Source organism: Perca fluviatilis, chromosome 2 (assembly GCF_010015445.1).
Source record: "Perca fluviatilis chromosome 2, GENO_Pfluv_1.0, whole genome shotgun sequence".
NCBI classification, from domain to species: domain Eukaryota; kingdom Metazoa; phylum Chordata; class Actinopteri; order Perciformes; family Percidae; genus Perca; species Perca fluviatilis.
Window position 1 is genome coordinate 10,535,604 of NC_053113.1, and position 18,346 is coordinate 10,553,949.

The 18,346-nt window shown below is 42.2% G+C and overlaps 1 protein-coding gene across 1 annotated transcript in view; it reads right to left on the minus strand.

Moving 5' to 3' along the window:
* si:cabz01090165.1 (uncharacterized protein LOC100333421 homolog) overlaps nucleotides 1-18,346 on the minus strand; it is a gene marked incomplete at its 3' end in the record, with an annotated part of 74,277 nt that overhangs the window by 42,489 nt on the left and 13,442 nt on the right. The window contains exons 4-5 of the mRNA XM_039788477.1: nucleotides 16,326-16,492; nucleotides 6,262-6,502 (exon numbers count right to left, since the gene is read on the minus strand). Of these exons, the coding sequence (XP_039644411.1) occupies nucleotides 6,262-6,502; nucleotides 16,326-16,492 (408 nt within the window). The remainder of the gene's footprint in view (nucleotides 1-6,261; nucleotides 6,503-16,325; nucleotides 16,493-18,346) is intronic.

Sequence of the window (18,346 nt, forward strand, 5' to 3'; positions counted from 1 at the left end):
AAAACTTGCCCGCAGTTCTCCTTTAAGAATAATAATCTGAGCCTGTCAGTGGCAAAACCAGCACTTTTAGTGGACAAAATTGACGATGCACATTTGCCCTACAGGGTTACATAGCAGCCCGGTTCGCAGCTGCCGGTTACAGCGTTCTCGCTTAATACTGGACCAATTTAAAAGATTTCTGGTCCCATCAGTCCCTTGGACACAAAAACATAGAAAACTAGGGTCCAGGTTGAAAGAAGATCGTATTGTCTTTGACACTTACAGTATCTCCCCAAACTTTACAAAAGTTGTAACAAATTATAAATAGCTGCAGTAAAAGGGCAGTACTATCAAGAGGAGAGATCTTGATTTAAACTAGTTTTCGATTTAGAGCTCATAATGAAAACAACAATAACAGGCGAGATAAAAATATCCAAGGAGTTTTAAAGAAAACGTCAATTTCAAAAAAAGAACAGTACATTTGCTGTGCACACAGGGTTCTGACTTTCAGAAGGAGTTCAATTGTGTGCACATGGAGATCAAGTGAGTTTTTCAGCCCTCGCAATATTTAAAACCCACCCGCTGGCACCTAAGCCACTATAAAGCCAGCCAAAACCCTGGGTGAGTATTACTGCAGGGCCAGCCAAGGCTTACCTGGGCTTACTCATCATTCCTACCACTCAGTGCATTTTCAAAACCTTTTCTCTGCGTCCTTCTTGGGTCTTGTTACCAGCAGAGAAGATTGCTGACCTGATGACCGCTGGGGCTATAGCTCCAAACACAGCACCAGTGCCTTTCAGTCTTGTATTACATTCTAACCCTCAATTGTTCCAGAGAAGCTCAGGGTAAAAAAAAAAAAGGCTGTGATTGAACTCGGTGATGCGAGTGTGTGGAAGTGTGAAAGTATGAGAATGTGAAGTTGGTCATCAGAGGGAAAATCTTGTCATCTCGTCTCGGCTTAATAAATATCTGTATGTTTTTTTTCAGTTGACCCTAAAATTCCAACCAGCGGCAACTTTTTTTGTCCCCTTTCGCGAGAATATAACCGCTTGGATTTTCTCATCTTTACGTCGGAGAAGAAGCGGCGCAGATGCACTAAACAGCCGAGCAGCTTCCATCCATTGTGTGGAAGGGTGAAAGTGTGAGAATGTGAAGTTGGTCAGTGGAGGGAAGCGAGTGAGTGAGTAAAGTTATTGTATATAGCACTTCTCACAGTCAGAGTCACAAAGTGCCTCGCAGGCAATAAATAAATAAATAAAAGAACTAAAACCCATCCATGCCACTAAAAATCACAATGAATCACAAAGGTGGCGAACGTAAAAATACATATAAAGTACATAAAAATATACATAAAAAGTGACAAAATAATTTGAAAAAAGTGAAGATTTTTTTTTTCTTCTAAAAAGCAAAAAAAAAACTTTTTAAAAAATGGACAAAAACATAATTCAAAAAACGTCAAAAAATTGGGGGAAAAGTGAGAAAAAAATTGGAATAAAATTGGAATAAAATCTTCAAAAACGTCGAGAAAAGTGTAGAAGAACAACAAGAAAATGTGGAAATTTCGACCTAGAATAACACAAAGTTGCATGGGTCGACGGAAAGACAACACAAGGGTTAAGGCCTCAGATTCCAAACAAGCATAAACGTTTTCTGAGAGTATAACCTCTTGGATTTTACATCTTCCCGTCGGAGAAGAAGCGGCGCAGATGCACTAAACAGCGGAGCATCTTTTCATCGATTTTCCCAGCAGGAATCCCCTTGGCGGCTGAGGGCTGGCGTCGACCCCTCTGATGGATGCCGTGGAGGGCTCACTTGTCCTTGCAGTCGGAACGAGGCCATTAAACTCCCCGAGCATTAATATGCCCAGACACTCTGGTGACACGGAGGTCTCTGGATCGACCTCTTTACCACACTAATCCTCTTATAGTGATCCTACAGCGGCTCTCGGGGAGGGAGGTCCGGGACTATTACTCAAGGTGAGGCAAAGGTCTGTACAACATCCTTCTCTAAGATGATACCAATTAATCCCGTCTTTATCTCCTGGTGCACCTCCACTTATCACTGAAGCTCTCAAAGAGCCCCGAGGGGTCGGCCCCTCGAGATCTCCAGGTGAGGCTAAACCCTCCATATCATCCTCTTTAAGGGAACTTCTTGAACCACACCACTTAAGTCCGTTATCTCGACAAGTATCAGCATAGCTGCTATCGTATAGATGGATTTCCCCAGCGGCTCCTTGAACTTCAGTGCCACACCATCTTCCAACTGCAACGTGCAGCTACAACACAGCTGCACGGCTTTGGCACCGTGCTCTTTAAGATGCTCAAAAATGCATTTTGCTCTTATTATAATATAGCATAAATGGATCACCAATAGAGACTTCAATTATTTGCCACAATCAAAAGAAAGTAATAATTGAAGTATCTGTTGATGATCCATTTCTGCCATATTATGAAAGCAATTAGTCCCAAAATGCATTTTTACATTTGAGTGCTAGTCCTAATCGCCTTTATATATTATTATCCACATTAAGGTCAGAACCAACCGTGCAAAAAACTAATTAATTCCCATGGCAATAACCCTATTAAATAAGACATGGGCGGGGGTATGACTGGAGGAGGAATATACGTGAAGTACTGTGCAGTAGTTTCATTTATTGATGATATTAGGCCTGTTAGGGAAGTGCAACATACTCGTTTTTATTGTATTATATTTATTGATGTGTGCATGTTATATAATATGCCTGTACTGTACAACAAATTGCCTCTCGGGGACATTACAGTTTTCTAAGTCTAAGTCTAAGGATCCAGTACCCAGTATTCAGAGATCCAATGTGAGTTGAATGTGTTAAGTCTTATTTTTCCTCAACTAATAACACAATATTTAAACGTTACTTCTCCGGTGTGGCTGTCTCTTCAGCTAGCAGACACTGTAGCTAAGCTTTGTTAATGCAACGCTGTAAAAATACTCTGTTACAAGTAAAAGTCCTGCATTGAGAATGTCACTTAACCAAAAGTATGTAAGCAGAAGGATGTACTTAAAGTATTAAAAGTAAAAGTACATAATGCAGAAAAATACTCACTCTCTTTTAAGTGTAAAGGATCCAAACAGTTGTGTGTTTAATGGTCTAATCATTTCAGCTGGAATTGTAGGCCATTATATTGTTGGCTAGTTTCATTTATAATATATATGTGTTTTGTGAGCAGGATTCTAAATTTGAAAGTAATTAAAGCTGTAACAGATGAATCGTGAAGTAAAAAGTACAATATTTTTCTCTGAAATGTAGCAGAGTAGAAGTAGAAAGTGGCATGAAAAGAAAAGACTCAAGTAAAGTACAAGTACCTCAACATACAGTACTTGAGTAAATGTACTTAGTTACATTCCACCGCTGCTAACTTATCTATAGTAAGCCTATTATCAATGTTGTATGTTTTCATGAATAGGCCGATTTATCTTTGCTAATAATGTGTTGGATTCATGACTGTTAATGACAATTTTCATAATTGTATTTAGAGGGTGTACCAGAAAATTGCTGCAGCTCCTCTTTTCACCCTGTGTTCAGGTCTCTCTCAGGTTTTAGCTACAGAGTGAGACATCTCACTTCTGTTCCATCTTTGTTGGGAGTCGCAGTGTGCGGTACCTAGGTAAGGACTACTAGCCAGTCAGAAGCAGAGTATGAGGGCGTGCCCTGTCAGTAGCTAGGTAAGGACTACTAGCCAGTCAGAAGCAGAGTATGAGGGCGTGCCCTGTCAGTAGCTAGGTAAGGACTACTAGCCAGTCAGAAGCAGAGTATGAGGGCGTGCCCTGACAGTACCTAGGTAAGGACTACTAGCCAGTCAGAAGCATAGATTCTAACGTTTGTCTCTGAAGTAAAGGCTGGACTACAATAGAGCTGTTTGGAGCAGTTGGTGAACAGTGTTTTCTGTTGGAGATGGTAAGTCCCTTTGGGGGGGACTTTGGGCTTTTTCACTTTGTAAACCTGCTATATAAGATATATAACACAATAAAGGAAAGGGGAAAAGCCAAAAAGCATAATATGAGCACTTTAAACTCAATTTGAGGTATTTGCAGATCTCAGAGTTTTCTTCTCTACAATGATATAGGGGGAAAAGAATACAGAATGCAAAGTCACGGTTCTGATGCATTTTTGTATAGCAAACTCCATGACTCCACACTTTGACCGGAAGGTTCCCTGCTGTGTGACACCGACCATCTGGCCGGCTCTCGCGTCCTTGAGGAGGAAAGTGCTCGTGCAGCCACAGAGGGCTAAAAGTGAGGACAGACACTGTTTTGCTGCAGGGTTTGCAGTGGATTATGACGCCAAACACCCACAATGCAGTTTCTATGACCAACATGTTTAAAGTAGTCATTTTGTAGGCGACAGAATTGGCCTGGTAATGATGACTTGGGGCTCCGGTTATCAAGGAGTACAATATTTGGGTTATTTTTTTTCCCACAAAGGTAACAAGATCATCAACCAGAGGCCACTTAAGATAACCTCTGTTGGAATACTTAGTGTTATTTATCAAAGCAGGTCCAGGCCTGAGAGAATCTGGTTGACCTCACTGTTTAGACCCGTTTGGCACCTTAAAGGCTCATTTTGTTTGTCTTTTTTAAATCCTGGACCCGACTATCTCACGCATTTGTGTCTAAGTGACACTAATGTGAACAAAAATCTTGGAACACGGTCCTGTATTGAACGAGAACGTTGTAACCAGAGTTGAACTGAATCGTATCGCGGCAGACTTTGTGATCTCGGCATCGTTTCCTTTGTCCCTAGTCAAACCAGAGATATTTATCAAAGTTAAAAAGGTAAAGTGCTCATGGTGTAAGTGTGATAAAGCACTCCGAGGCGTTCCGCTATAGACGACGATGGATCCTTTGTCCTTAATTCATTGTTTGTATTATATCTAGAAACTCTGTTGTGCATTCTCCTATCCTTATGTTACTATATTGTAAATAACAATAGCTCTGCAGCTCTTGCGGGCCGCGCAACGTATGCAGAGCAGAAGTTCAAACACTACGCTTCCGCTATAATCAGTGAAAGTGGCGACACGGGACAGAAAGCAGCGTGTAAGTGGAGATCCGCTCTACAAGCGTTATAATTTGACAGTCTTCTATTTATATTTTTAACATGAGGTGTGTGCAGAAATGGATCATAAAGTGACTATATGTCTTTTAAATTAAACTACCGATATACAGGAAACGACTTAATGACCGTCAATGAGCGCATTGGCAGTTTCATTTTGAGAGTTTCTGTTTTTATGTCTGGTTTCCCGTCACCTGTGTCCTCTGATAACAGCTGACAGTAGATGGATGTTTTCGCAGCGCTGTGTCGGCTCCAAAAAAAACCTGAAAAAACAACGACCATCCCAAAGCAAAAGCTCTCCGTCTGGCCTGTGACTCATACAACCCTACGCCCTGTGGAGCTGCAGGTGTAGCCGGTTAAAAGATACATTCTGCGGCACATGCACGCTGTGAACGGTCTGCATACGTTACGCGTTCAATGTAGCCAAAGCGCCACCCCACTTCTCCGCTGGGCGCACCTGTGCTGCGTTCTGGTTTTGTCCCGTCCTCCGCCACACGCCATACCAAACGGGGAGCGTCTCCGCTTATACTGTCTCTACAAATACTTCAATTTATTGGGGAATTGACTGGATAGTCTCGCTGTTTTGCGTATCTGGAGCGGCGAGCCCCTTCACGCATGCTTCTGGGACGCTGGTGGATTGTCAAGCATCGACTTGAATGGCTTTGATTGCTCGCGGGGGTTGCGACGCGCCCGGTGGAATATAGCGGTTACAGCATACGCACTGTAGGTTTAAATGGTTTAATTTTCAAAAAACACCATATTTTTGTTGTAGAGCACATTGCTGCAGCTCCTCTTTTCACCCTGTGTGTTGAGCTCTCTGTTTTAGCTACAGAGTGAGGCATCTCACTTCTATTCTATCTTTGTTGGGAGTCACACATGCGCAGTAGTAGTAGGTAAGGACTACTAGCCAGTCAGAAGCAGAGTATGAGGGCGTGCCCTGACAGTACCTAGGTAAGGACTACTAGCCAGTCAGAAGCAGAGCATGAGGGCGTGCCATGCTAGCAGCTAGGCGAGCATTATAATGTGTGTTAAAAAGTTACGTTCGCCACTGAAGTAAAGGCTGGACTACAATAGAGCTTTAGAGTGGACTTTGGGCTTTTTCACTTTTTAAACCTATAACGTGCACTAAAAAGATCTATAACACAGTAAAGGAAAGATAAAAAGCCAAAAAGCATAATATGAGAACTTTAACAAACCTCTCTGATGGTCCAGAAATATTTGCCGGCGAGGTCTTTGGGGGAAGCGCAGGTCTCGAGGTCGTCCTCTCGGGTCAGTCGGCGCAGCCACACCAGCTCACAGTTACAGTGCAGAGGGTTCCCACCGAAACTCAACACCAGCGCCAGCAGCGGAGAACCCTTCATCTTGGCGTAGACGGGGATCCGCAGGAACAACGGGTCCGGAGGAATCTTCTTCAGCTTGTTGGAGGTCATGTCCAGTCTGGAGATGGAGACAGACGAGAGGGATCAGTCTGATCGGTCTGTCAGCAGAGATCAGTTTGTTAAATCACATGGAATTACAGTAATTGTTAAAAACCCAAACCCTTTTCTAAAAGGTCCTATGACATGCTGTTTTTTGGATGCTTTAATATAGGCCTTAGTGGTTCCCTAATACTGTATCTGAAGTCTCTTTTATATAGACCTTAGTGGTCCCCTAATACTGTATCTGAAGTCTCTTTTATATAGGCCTTAGTGGTCCCCTAATACTGTATCTGAAGTCTCTTTTATATAGACCTTAGTGGTCTCCTAATACTGTATCTGAAGTCTCTTTTATATAGACCTTAGTGGTCCCCTAATACTGTATCTGAAGTCTCTTTTATATAGACCTTAGTGGTCCCCTAATACTGTATCTGAAGTCTCTTTTATATAGGCCTTAGTGGTCTCCTAATACTGTATCTGAAGTCTCTTTTATATAGACCTTAGTGGTCCCCTAATACTGTATCTGAAGTCTCTTTTATATAGACCTTAGTGGTCCTCCTAATACTGTATCTGAAGTCTCTTTTATATAGGCCTTAGTGGTCCTCTAATACTGTATCTGAAGTCTCTTTTATATAGGCCTTAGTGGTCCCCTAATACTGTATCTGAAGTCTCTTTTATATAGGCCTTAGTGGTCCCCTAATACTGTATCTGAAGTCTCTTTTATAGTATGTTTTATATAACCTTAGTGGTCCCCTAATACTGTATCTGAAGTCTCTTTTATATAGACCTTAGTGTCCCTAATACTGTATCTGAAGTCTCTTTTATATAGTTAGTGGTCCCCCTAATACTGTATCTGAAGTCTCCTTTTATATAGGCCTTAGTAGTCCCCTAATACTGTATCTGAAGTCTCTTTTATATAGACCTTAGTGGTCCTCTAATACTGTATCTGAAGTCTCTTTTATATAGGCCTTAGTGGTCCTCTAATACTGTATCTGAAGTCTCTTTTATGAACCTTAGTGGTCCCCTAATACTGTATCTGAAGTCTCTTTTATATAGGCCTTAGTGGTCCCCTAATACTGTATCTGAAGTCTCTTTTATAAGACCTTAGTGGTCCTCTAATACTGTATCTGAAGTCTCTTTTATATAGGCCTTAGTGGTCCTCTAATACTGTATCTGAAGTCTCTTTTATATAGGCCTTAGTGGTCCCCTAATACTGTATCTGAAGTCTCTTTATATATAGACCTTAGTGGTCCTCTAATACTGTATCTGAAGTCTCTTTTATATAGACCTTAGTGGTCCTCTAATACTGTATCTGAAGTCTCTTTTATATAGACCTTAGTGGTCCCCTAATACTGTATCTGAAGTCTCTTTTATATAGACCTTAGTGGTCCTCCTAATACTGTATCTGAAGTCTCTTTTATATAGACCTTAGTGGTCCCCTAATACTGTATCTGAAGTCTCTTTTATATAGGCCTTAGTGGTCCCCTAATACTGTATCTGAAGTCTCTTTTATATAGACCTTAGTGGTCCTCTAATACTGTATCTGAAGTCTCTTTTATATAGGCCTTAGTGGTCCTCTACAATACTGTATCTGAAGTCTCTTTTATATAGACCTTAGTGGTCCTCTAATACTGTATCTGAAGTCTCTTTTATATGAGGCCTTAGTTGGGTCCCTAATACTGTATCTAAAGTCTCTTTTATATAGACCTTAGTGGTCCTCTAATACTGTATCTGAAGTCTCTTTTATATAGGCCTTAGTGGTCCCCTAATACTGTATCTGAAGTCTCTTTTATATAGACCTTAGTGGTCCTCTAATACTGTATCTGAAGTCTCTTTTATATAGGCCTTAGTGGTCCCCTAATACTGTATCTGAAGTCTCTTTTATATAGACCTTAGTGGTCCTCTAATACTGTATCTGAAGTCTCTTTTATATAGACCTCAGTGGTCCCCTAATACTGTATCTGAAGTCTCTTTCCCGAAATTCAGCCTTGGTGCAGAATTACAGCCACTAGAGGAGAGAGGGGGTCAAGGTGGAGGGTGGGGGTGTGGCCTTGACCAACTGCCATGCTTCGCTTGTTTGAAAGCCATGATGTGTCTCTCTTTCTCATGGGGGAGCCAAATTCTCTAGGTGGGCAAAGCAGAGAAAGGGGAGGTAACCTTGCTCCTTATGACCTCATAAGGAGAAGGTTCCTGATTGGTCCATCTGAGCTTTCATTTTCTCAAAGGCAGAGCAGGATACCCAGGGCTCGGTTTACACCCATCACCATTTCTAGCCACTGGGGGACCATAGGCAGGCTGGGGGAAATCATATTAATGTTAATAAACCTCATAAAAAGAAATGTTCATGCCATGGGACCTTTAAAGTTTGCTTTGTCAGCATGCACAGATCAGTTCTGTTAACCTTTGGATCTGTTTGAAACTGATTTAATAGGTTTAACTCTTGTGTGTGTTTATATATTTTTATGTGTGTATGTATGTATATACATAAAAATATATAAACACACACACACACACACGTCCCACTGACCAACAGTCTTAAAAAGAAAACCCAGCCAGGTTTTTTGATAAACAGTCATGCATTTATTAAAAAGACGGTAATGGGTTATTTTTGCCACGGAGACACAAAAGACACCGACCAGCTGGTGAAACTGTGAATGTGTCTGTGTGCACAGGTGACCGTTCTACACACACACACACACACACACACACACACACACACACACACACACACACACACACACACACACACACACACACACACACACACAGCTTAATTAGGGTACTGGCACATTTTTTTGAACCAATTCAGGCACTGCAACAAACCAAAATTGGAATTCAAACTCCAGTTTTGGCAGGTACAGTAGATTATGTAACAAACTCAACTTTAGATGGCAACATGAACGTGTACCTATATTAAAAGATTTAAATAAAATATGAAAATACTGAAATGAGATTCATTAGACTGGGAGTCAGTCAATCAGACCGGGACCTAAGATGGAACGGGACATATGAACCCAGCCCGACACATTTGGTCAATCAAACGGCAAATCAAAAACTCAGTTACTCAGTCCAAGATGGATGGAGAATTTCTCCACCACAATTATGTTCTTGGCAGGGTGGTGAAAGCTTTAGAAACAGCTTGATTGATTAGTAGGGATCTGAGAATCTAAGAAATAGGGAGGAAAGTGAGGAGGGGAGGGGGAGCTGGTAATAGTTATCCTCACCCAGACCCCGGATTTCCTTAGATAGATTAGAGCTGAAAGAATCATAAATGTCTACTGGAAGTGTATAAATCTGAACCTGTTTCCATGAGCTTTACATTTCCTTTTCTTTTCTTTTTTTTTAATGAAAATCCTTCAATCTCACTCCTTCTGGCTGCAGCCGAGGTACTGATGGTGAAGTGGAGTCATATTACATTTAGATCAATTCAATCATTTCCTTACTTTACACTTAAAGCCACTATCTTTTGGATCGGAGGTGAGGCGTTTTCTTCACCAGCTCAAATGTTCACACGCATGGAGCGGGACTATAAGGCAAGGCAGCTTTATTTATAAAGCACATTTCAGCAACCAGGCGATTGGAAGTGATTCACATAAAACATTAAAGAGCAGTAATAAACAATTAACAATATAAAAACAGATCAAATATGCAACCCGGTCTCACGGCAGTTCGTGTAAATGTCCACGTTATTCTTAATCTATTGATACGTGTTCACGGAGACGTTTTTACGTGTAACTGTCACGTTATTTTTTACGTGTAAATGTCGAATTATTTTCTCGGGGAAAGGGCGGAGGGCCGAGAAAAGGTCCTCCATAAGCCGGGGGCCGAACAGCCAGCTGAGGGACCAGCCGGGGCGGCGCCAAAAGGACGCTCCATAAGCCGGGAAGGCACCGAAGACGGCCCGCGAGCCCGCTGGGGGGCCCCCACAATAACGGGATGGCGGAGGTTGGGTTTAGGAAAAACGTACGGGGAAAGAGGGCCTTAACGCCGGAGAAAGCCTTAACGCCCGGGAAAGGGGTATGCGCGGAGAAAGCGTTAAACGCGGGAGGCAGCGCCACAGTAACACGCGGGACAAAACGCCACACGCAGGGACGCCATACCCGGGGAAACAAAGCGCCGCAAACGGGACGTGACCCCCGCTCGCCCGGGTGAAAGTCCTGTGTTGTTTGACCCATCCACCACCCCGGCCAACCTCCCTACGCGGATTTTCGGCTTTTTATATTACTCCCTACAATTTCGTGCTGTGGTAACGAAATATGCTTCCCATTGAAATACATTAGTTCACATTTTCGTGTTGTCCACCACGTAAAAAACGACAAAAACGTCTCCGTGAACACGTATCAATAGATTCAAATAACGTCACATTTACACGAACTTCCATGAGACCGGGCTGAAATATGAGAACAGAAGTTACAGTGCAGTAATTATTTAAAGAAAGGCAAGTTTTCTCTGAGTTTTTTTCAGATATGTGCAATACATAGGCTATTGGGGATGTGCAATATGTTAGTTGTGCAATACGTAGGATATTTGGGTTGTGCATTATGGCAGTGCATTCTGTTATTTGTGCAATACTTAGGCTATTGGGGTTGTGCAATATGTTAATTGTGCAATAAGTAGGCTATTCGGCTTGTGCATTATGTCAGTGCATTGTGTTATTAGAGCAATATGTAGGCTATTGGGGTTGTGCAATATGTTAGATGTGCAATATACGTAGGCTATTTGGGTTGTGCATTATGTCAGTGCATTGTGTTATTTGAGCAATACGTAGGCTATTTGGGTTGTGCATTGTGTTAGTGCATTGTGTTATTTGAGCAATACGTAGGCTATTGGGGTTGTGCAATATGTTAGTTGTGCAATACGTAGGCTATTCGGCTTGTGCATTATGTCAGTGCATTGTGTTATTTGAGCAATATGTAGGCTATTGGGGTTGGTCAATATGTTCGTTGTGCAATATCTTATTGTGCAAGGACTGTGCTACACGTATTGCGGAGAATGCAGCCGACAGTGTTGTTCAATTAAAAAATGCCAATGAAAGGAGTAGTTAATGTACTTACTATATGGGTACCTGTCTAATGTATATGAGATATATATATATATTATTTTCTGTATTTTGTGTTGTCCTTGTTAAGCTGCAGAACGGACAGAGTCCAAAACAAATTTCCCTTCGGGGACAATAAAGTATATCTTATCTTATAAAGTATATCTTATCTTATAAAGTATATCTTATCTTATCTTTTGTGGGACATAAAAACTGAACGCTGCTTCTCCATGTTTAGTTTTAGTTCTGACTCTGGGGACAGAAAGCAGACGGGTCCCATAGACCTGAGAGGTCTGGGACTATGTGGTTTAAATCATCCCTTTAAATTAGGGCGGCATCATATTAGGAAAATCTCTTATTGCGATGATTTTAACTGATGTTGCAGTTGCGATAGGATTCACGATATATCACTTATTTTCACTGAAAAATATTAAGATTAAAATGATTAAAATGATTATAGTGTGTATAGTGTTTTTGCGAGGATCTGTACCAAACAAATATGTTTTCTTTAGTCTGTAGGATAATGATTTGAAGGCTGGGACGTCCCTGTAGCACCACAACACTTCATTCAGAATAGTTTGACACATATTTTGCCTTCAACAAAAATTGCGCCCACCAGGAATTTGGATATTGTACTAGTCCATATTGCGACTTCATTAAATTGTGATTAATGTGCAGCCCTAGTGTAGTGCCTGCTCTTAAAAAAAGACACTTCCTGAATGTAGCGGAGTCTTAACACAGTAGAAAAAAAAAGGCAAAAACTTAAAAAAAAAGCAGCAACCGGAAAATCAACAAGTAACATTAATTGATTATGTTCTGTCACTGCATCGAAGCAGAATTGTCTAGGTCCGCATCGCGATGCAATGCTTAATTTTAACACCCCTAATAACTAAGTTAAGCAAAGTCTCTGTCTCCTGCTCAGCATCGAAGATGTTTGTTCCCTTCTCAAAGGCATTCTGACCCACATGTTGAAAATTAAATCTAATAAATGTACAGTTTGAAAGGGGCAGGTTGAGGAAAATTGGGACTCGCACAACAAGTACAATCACAAACCAGCAGCCGAATAATGCGATCCAACAGTGGACAAATATTCCAGGGTGTGTTTCGTGCTCATTCAGCCACTACACCACCTCGGGGAATTGAGCAGCGATTTGCCGGCCAAAACATTGGACCTGAAGACTCGTAATAATAACGAAGGCGATTCAAATGTTCAGTGTAGTCAGCAACAAACACGGGAAAGTCCATCCCCCCCCCCCCACAAAATCCCTCCAGAAGTATTGAAGAACAGCGATGACTTAACAAGAAGTTAATAGATGTTGAGAGCAGCGAGCGTGCTGCACTTTACAAAAGTTCAATTATGTTATTTCATGGGCTGCAGCTTTGTGGTGTGCGACTGTGCGTGTGTGTGTGTGTAAAACGGTCACCTGTGCACACAGACAAATTCACAGTTTCACCAGCTGGTCGGCGTGTGTGTCTCCGGTGTGTGTGTGTGTGTGTGTGTGTGTGTGTGTGTGTATGTCTCCGGGGCAAAAATAACCCATTACCGTCTTTTTAATAAATGCATGACTGCTTATCAAAAAACCTGGCTGTTTTTCTTTTTTTTTCAGACTGTTGGTCAGTGGGACGTAAATTGAAATTGATTACCGTTAATGGGGTTCAAATGTTATTTGGTGCCAGGAAAATTAAATTGCACACATGCATGCAACCACATCTAATAATAAAGACTGACGTTTGTTTGTTACAAAACACTTTCAAAGGCCAAACTAGAAGGGTTTTCCAGGCAGAAGTCAGGCGAAGCCAGGAATAACAGGTGTAAAATGGGAAACAAACAATAGTGTACCAGGTTAAACAGCCACTGCTAGATGACAGGGCTGCAACTAACAATCGTTCTTAATGTGTGGATTATTTTCTGGATGAATCGACCAGTTATTTGGTCTCTAAAATGTCAGAAAATGGTGAAAAATGTGGATCAGTGTTTCCCAAAAAGCCCGAGATGATGCCCTCAAATGTCTTGTTTTGTCCACAACTGAACGATATTTAGTTCACTGTCACAGAGGAGAGAAGACACTAGAACATATTCACATTTAACTTGCTCCAATTAGAGTTTTTAATGATCAACCGATTAATCGATTATAAAAAGTAGTTGGCAATTAATTTATTAGTTGACAACTAATCGATTGATTGATTAATGTTTGCAGCTCTAGAATTCATCTGCCCGTTATTTTCTCTTCTATAAAGAGTCACGGACCAACGGTCTAAAACTTAGAGATTATGTTTAATGTCGTTGAACACAAAAGAAAAGCAGCATTTCTTTATTTACATTAAAAGGTGCAGTAGGTAAGACTTATAAAACTAACTTTCTGTCATATTTGCTGAAACTGACCCTATGTTCCAGTAGAACTACATGAAGCAGGTCATTAAAAAAAAGAATCCAGCTCTCCTGGCACCACCTACAGCCTGTAGTATGATTTGCAAAAATCCACAGCTCGCTGTTCAGATGCACCAATCAGGGCCAGGGGAGATGTCTAATCACTGTCAATCACTGCTCATGTACACACATTCATTCTCCCTTGTGGGGGGAGGGGCTTAGGAGACCGTTTTGGGCTTTAGCGGAAAGGGAAGAAGGACTGAGAAGTTGTCGATGTTCAAATTTTTTGGCTAAGTCCTGGATCTTCACAATCCTACCTACAGCACCTTTAAGAAGCTGAAATCAGAGATTTAATAAAAAAAAACTGTTTTTCATTAAAATAAATGACTCAAACCGATTAATCAATCATAAAAAAAATTGTAATAGTTGACAACAAATTGATTAATCTTTGCAGCTATAGCAGTGACTCATGTTTGGCCACCAGGGGGCGTAAAAACATACAAAACACACTGGCAGAAGCCGACACAACCGCCGCCATATCAACACCGCCTGGTGAACGAAAGACTACCAACTCCTGAGAAAAAAATATCTGGCTCTTAAGATGCTTATGGTTCCACTTTCTTCCCCAGCTAGTTTTGCCAGTCAGTTGGCTTTATGAGCGCTGGTTTGAAGACAAACTGCCTATGTGGAAGGGGCTGAGACTGCACAGAGTGTGTGCTGTAAATCTAAAACTATGAGCGAAAGGAGGCTATAAACATCCATCAAGCTAAAGCTGTAGTTCATATCAAAACCCCTATGCCGTGCTGAATGTTTACTGCACTCAAACGTACCGGGGAGAGAGTGGGTCTTGGTACAACAAGACCAAAGTCACAGTGTGCAAACTTTCACTGAAAGACCTACATGTGCTGCTTTACTGCAGTGTTTGCAGGCAGCACTTTGGAATCAGGGCTGCAAGAAATACTTGCTGCTTCATGAAATGAAAAACGGGTATAATGCATTTCCTGCAGATAATGCGTGTGAATGCTTAGAAGGCTTAATTGCTAAAGCTAGGCAGTGCATTTTAGTATTCGAGTATTCTACTGATTATTCTATTGTTTAATCGAGTAATCGGATAAGAAAAACTTTGGCTTCATTAAAGAGCAAATGTAAATATATAAAAGGTATATAAAGGTTTCTTATATGAACAACTGATTGGTTTTCTTTTCAGAAAAATCTACATTTCTTTATAGCTGTCCTTGATTAAAGAAAGTCTTGGTCGACGAACACTGATTTGATTTTGTCGACTTATCGATGAGTTGATTTCATCAGCAGATCTATAAAACGGAGCTTCTCCACAGACAGTCATGCGAAAGCACCACTATAAATCTTGTGTTTACCAGAGATGTACACTAAGTTCCTTGGAAATAATTCATTCAGCGTGAAAAATGCATTCAAAAATGACTACTCGACTACCGATTAGTTTTGAGCCAAAAGTGATCTCCGCGCACCAGTGTTTTTAGCTCCAGTAGAAGAAATATATTCAGTTTAAACTAACACGCGCAAACCACATATCTCACAAACATTCTGGTATACTGGTCATAATCAGGAGGCAGCGTGGAGACTCCGCCCATTGCTGGTAGTTGCCATGGTAACTGTTGGTAGCTTTAGTCTCAGAGAACGAGACGTCGTGACCGATGATACCCAATCAGGAGGAGAAACGTTGGCATCAGTGTTGGCGTTGCCAAAAGGTCTCTGATTAAGGCCTTTGAGACTGCAACACAACCCCGCAGATTACAAACCACAACGGGTCAGAAGTGTTTCCAAAGGTCTCTGGTTTAGGGGTTCGGAAACGCCAGAGCAGGGGGAATGAGAGGAGGAAACACCAGAGCAGAGGGAATGAGAGGGGGAAACACCAGAGCAGAGGGAATGAGAGGGGGAAACCCCAGAGCATGGGGAATGAGAGGGGGAAACGCCAGAGCAGGGGGAATGAGAGGGGGAAACACCAGAGCAGGGGGAATGAGGAGGGGGAAACACCAGAGCAGAGGGAATTGAGGGGGGAAACACCAGAGCAGAGGGAATGAGCCGGGGGAAGGAGAGGGGGAAACGCCAGAGTACGGGGAATGAGAGGGAGGAAACACCAGAGCAGGGGGAATGAGAGGTGGAAACGCGAGAGCAGGGGGAATGAGAGGGGGAACAATATTCCGTTTTAAACCAAAACATAGCTATGTAAATGTAGCCTGAAAAAATTCCGCCGTAACTGGAATGGAATATATGTTAGTTATGCAGGGCTGCATGAAGTTACATTTGAAAGTGAAAGAGAGCAGGTAAATGCAAATTACAAACATTTCTCTTTGGAATTCCAGTGAAAAGCTAAAGGTAATGCTTCCCCCTCTCTCTTTCTGTTGAACCACCGCAGGCTGCAGCTGCTGCTGCTGTAAAGTGCTATCACATGATCCTGACCTGGCCAGTTTGTGCAGGTTGGAGAAGATTCCCTCGGGGACGCTCTCGATGAGGTTATGGTCAAGGCTGAGGGTGTTAACGCTGACCAGCAGGGCGATGGTGTCCCAGGGGATGTTCACCAGGTTGTTGTAGCTCAAATCCAAGTCCTCCAGAGTCTCCAGGAAGTCCTGCGTTGGGGGGAAGAGACTGTAAGCATGATCAAAGATTCAAACGTTTACGGTTTGTGCAGCGTTGTTGTCAGCAACTTTAATTGCAGAAATCAGTATTTATTATTCCCTACTTTAGAAACTTTTAGGAGGGTTCATTCTAAAGGGTGTTTTATAGCCTTGTGTAAAATCGAATGGCTACGTACATAGGTACGACAAATGAAAGGACATCATATCCAACATTCTTTCATCGAACATATTGAATTAAATAAGAGAGGGACCATTAAAAACAGCCTGGTCTCACAGAATTCCGTAAAACAATCACGAACTGTTAACGCTGCATTACGTGGGGGTGGCACGGAATGTGTGAAAATTCCGTGTGGCAACCACGGTAAACAATGCCAATGTAAAGTCAATGAGAAGATTAGGAGCAACTACAGTAGCGAGTAGTGTGAAAGCCCGAAAATCCACGTAGGGAGGTTGGTTGGGGGAGGGGACAGGTCAAACAACACAGGACTTTCACCCAGGAGACCAGGGATCGTGTCCCACGTGTCTCGTTTCCTAAACCCAACCATCCCGTTCTTCTTTTGCTAAACCCAACTGTCCCGTTCTTCTTTACCTAAACCCAACTGTCCCGTTCTTCTTTACCTAAACCCAACTGTCCCGTTCTTCTTTTCCTAAACCCAACCGTCCCGTTCTTCTTTTCTTAAACCTAACCGTCCCGTTCTTCTTTACCTCCCAACTGCCCTGTTCTTCTTTACCTAAACCCAACTGTCCCGTTCTTCTTTTCTTAAACCTAACCGTCCCGTTCTTCTTTACCTCCCAACTGTCCCGTTCTTCTTTACCTCCCAACTGTCCCGTTCTTCTTTACCTAAACCCAACTGTCCCGTTCTTCTTTACCTAAACCCAACCGTCCCGTTCTTCTTTTCTTAAACCTAACCGTCCCGTTCTTCTTTACCTCCCAACTGCCCTGTTCTTCTTTACCTAAACCCAACCGTCCCGTTCTTCTTTTCTTAAACCTAACCGTCCCGTTCTTCTTTACCTAAACCCAACTGTCCCGTTCTTCTTTACCTAAACCCAACTGTCCCGTTCTTCTTTTCCTAAACCCAACTGTCCCGTTCTTCTTTTCCTAAACCCAACTGTCCCGTTCTTCTTTTCCTAAACCTAACCGTCCCCGTTTTTTTTTCTTAAACCTAACCGTCCCGTTTTCTTTTCCTAAACCCAACTGTCCCGTTCTTCTCTTACCTCCCAACTGCCCTGTTCTTCTTTACCTAAACCCAACTGTCCCGTTCTTCTTTACCTCCCAACTGTCCCGTTCTTCTTTACCTAAACCCAACTGTCCCGTTCTTCTTTTCCTAAACCCAACCGTCCCGTTCTTCTTTTCTTAAACCTAACCGTCCCGTTCTTCTTTTCCTAAACCCAACTGTCCCGTTCTTCTTTTCCTAAACCCAACTGTCCCGTTCTTCTTTACCTAAACCCAACTGTCCCGTTCTTCTTTACCTCCCAAATGTCCCCTTTCTTTTCCTAAACCTAACTGTCCCGTTCTTCTTTACCTAAACCCAACTGTCCCGTTCTTCTTTACCTAAACCCAACTGTCCCGTTCTTCTTTACCTAAACCCAACTGTCCCGTTCTTCTTTTCCTAAACCCAACTGTCCCGTTCTTCTTTACCTAAACCCAACCGTCCCATTCTTGTCCCAGGTGTCATGGGAACGTAAGCCCACCCACGACCTATTCCTAAACCTAAGGGTGCCATGTACATTTGACGGAATTCTTCCGCGGACTCATCACAGAACTTTATGCGATTCCGTGAAATTGCCACAGATTTTGAGTTATGGAGCCGTGTTCATTTCACGGAATTCTGTGAGATCAGGTTG